General features: G+C 39.8%; 1 protein-coding gene and 1 gene segment (V, D, J or C); both read right to left on the reverse strand.

The window, feature by feature from the left end:
- The window catches only part of LOC117956494, an 8,715-nt gene extending 6,355 nt beyond the window's left edge, over positions 1-2,360 (reverse strand). Inside the window, 1 exon segment of the C gene segment in view lies at positions 2,333-2,360. Coding sequence covers positions 2,333-2,336 — 4 coding nt within the window.
- Positions 1-2,838, reverse strand: part of LOC117956488 (CD209 antigen-like protein E) — a 126,038-nt gene that overhangs the window by 28,891 nt on the left and 94,309 nt on the right. The gene's annotated exons all lie outside the window — the stretch shown is intronic.

A 2,838-nucleotide genomic window follows, 5' to 3' on the forward strand; every position in this document is an offset into this window, starting at 1 on the left:
CGACTCATTTCTGATCCCCACAAACCAATGGGTGACGTCACACATGCTCTGTCCATTTATTTTAACGGTCTATGTACTGGACTGATGTCAAAGACTGTTGTTCCCATCAGTCACTTGGACAAAGACAAAGGAAGATAGGGTCCAGATAAAAAAAACAGTAGTTACCCTTTAAAGGTCTGACATTTGTAAAATTGAGCTTAAGGAAAAAAGTAGGGTTGCAATGTTACAACATGTCAATGTCAATTATTTAACACTGAAACAATATTACACAACAGTAAGTAACACTAATTTGCATTCCTTTACCCCATGAAGCTTGATGCTTAAGTGCTTAAATAAACTCAATGTGTGAACAAATGATCTGAGAGTAGTTTTAATTCGTTTGTGTGTTTGCACCAATCACCCAAGGCCCATTCCACGGTGGGTAACTACTGTAGTGATGAACAGAGATGGAAAAAGTATTCACTTTCCGTACTTAAGTAGAAGCACAGATACTTGTGTTAAAAAAATACTCTGGTAAAAGTCAAAGTACTGATTAAACTTCTTTACTAAAGTAAAAGTAACAAAGTACAGGCTCGGAAATTTACTTAAATGTCAGACACCAAACACGACGAGGACCACAAAAGCGTCACATTCAATAGTTTATTAAAGGGTTGGGGGTATGGGAGTTTCAGAGGTACCGGGAAATCCAAAAATCAGCACGTGTAGATCCCCAGTAGAGAGCAGGAGCTGGATGATCCGAGAAGTCCGGAGCAGGAGAACACGGAAGCAAGTGAGTCAAAAGGCTTTTCCAAAAACAGGCAGGTAACCGGTACTGGTAGCAGACGATCTGACAAGGGAGGACTGAAAAACAAGGCATTATATACAGGACATGATAAGTGGTGAATGCAGTGCAGCTGGTAGGTAACGAGGGTGAGGCAGAGCAGAGCAGAAACAGGTGGAAGTCATCAAACTCCAATCAGCGTGTTACCAGGCAGAGAGAGGGCTCATGACACTTAAAACTTAAAGTATAAAAGTAATTTAAACACCAAAAAAAAGGAACCGAAAAAGCGAGGCAAGCACTCGCCTTTAGAATGACCACCATTTCTTATGCAAAGCTACCTGGAGCACACAAATGTTACCAGAGAGACGCTGAGACACTTCAGTCAACAGGGAGAACACAGTGTTTATATGGAAATGGCGACATTTTAAATTCCTGTCTGCCAATAGGCCTAAAACATAACATATATGATTATTATGACAGAAACTCAAGGTTACTAAGATTCTGACTCATTAGCAAGATATGAATTCAGTTGTGATTCTGTGAGAATTCACAGATCCAGTTTGTATTTTTAATCTTCCCCTTAACATTTTCATGAATCTACATGTATAGTGTGTGTGCTCAAATATGGCTTCTGGAAATAAAATAAAAGGATTCAAATATGAATGACTAAACAGACATTAATGAAGAAGTTCCCCAGCACATTGGCCAGGAGTCATATTTGATGTCTCCTGTCTCAAACATCTCTCTGATAAGGCCGAGAATGATGGCAATGTCTTGCTGCTTGTCTGCTGGATCTCCGTTTTCTTCATTTTTAATCATGTCGCCATCCATACTACTATGTGCTAACGTTAGCGCCATCCATACTACTATGTGCTAACGTTAGCGCCATCCATACTACTATGTGCTAACGTTAGCGCCATCCATACTACTATGTGCTACCGTTAGCGCCATCCATACTACTATGTGCTAACGTTAGCGCCATCCATACCATTATGTGTTAACGTTAGCGCCCTCCCTACTACTATGTGCTAACGTTAGCGCCATCAAGCCGCAATGTTTTACTGTGAATTAATTTAGAATGCCAAATCTGTTGTGTTCTTGGTCGTGCGTCAAATGCAACGTACAGTAGATGTATTTCCATCCATTTAGATTGAATATGGTATTGAGGACGTAAACAATAATAGAGATAACTCCAGTAAAATGATGTGGAAGTTGAGGCCTAGATTAGGACTGGATTAAAGCTGATTCCGGTTTCCAACTTGGCCCCAGGTGTGTCTGTTAAAACAGACGAAGACAACTTCTGTCTAGCTAAGTTTCCATCCACTTGTCAACTGAACTACAGTATCTGAAGTTTAGTAAAAAAAAAAAACTAAAAAAAAAACTCAGGCGAATAAAGCTGGTGAAAGTGTTGATGCTTCATTAAGACCAACGAGCAACCTAGCTAACAGGTGAAGAACACACCAGAACCACTAGCTAACTTACTTTAAATGTGAAGAACTGTAGACCAACAGTAGGCTTAAGTGAACTGACAACATGAGTTCTACAACTTACAGTTCTCAAAGAGCCACACACACATTCTCAGCTGGTTATCCTCCGCACAGCTTGTCTCCTTTCATTTCTCTCACTTTTCTCTTTGTGTAGTGGCGCGTGTCCGCTCTATTCTCCGACATGACGACCTCTTGAACAAAACGAAAGTAACGAGCCAATTTTGTAAAATGTAAGGAGTAGAAAGTACCAATACTTGTGTTAAAATGTAAGGAGTAGAAGTAAAAAGTTGCCACAAAAATAAATAGTTAAGTAAAGTAAAAATATCAAAAAAATCTACAGTAACAAAGTATTTGTACTTCATTACTTCCCATCTCTGGTGATGAACTCCTTTCTGATTCTTAAAATTGATGCTTTCCAATAATATAGGCCGGTGTTTCATCTGCTGCCTTTAATAAAGCAAGAAAGTCCACTAATTAACCCTGACAAGGACCACCTGTGAAGTTAAAACCATTTCAGGTGACTACCTCATGAAGGTCATTGAGAGAACACCAAGGGTTTGCAGCGCTATCAGAAAAGCAAAGGGGGGGGGG

The sequence above is a fragment of the Etheostoma cragini genome, chromosome 14 (assembly GCF_013103735.1).
Source record: "Etheostoma cragini isolate CJK2018 chromosome 14, CSU_Ecrag_1.0, whole genome shotgun sequence".
Lineage (NCBI taxonomy): Eukaryota > Metazoa > Chordata > Actinopteri > Perciformes > Percidae > Etheostoma > Etheostoma cragini.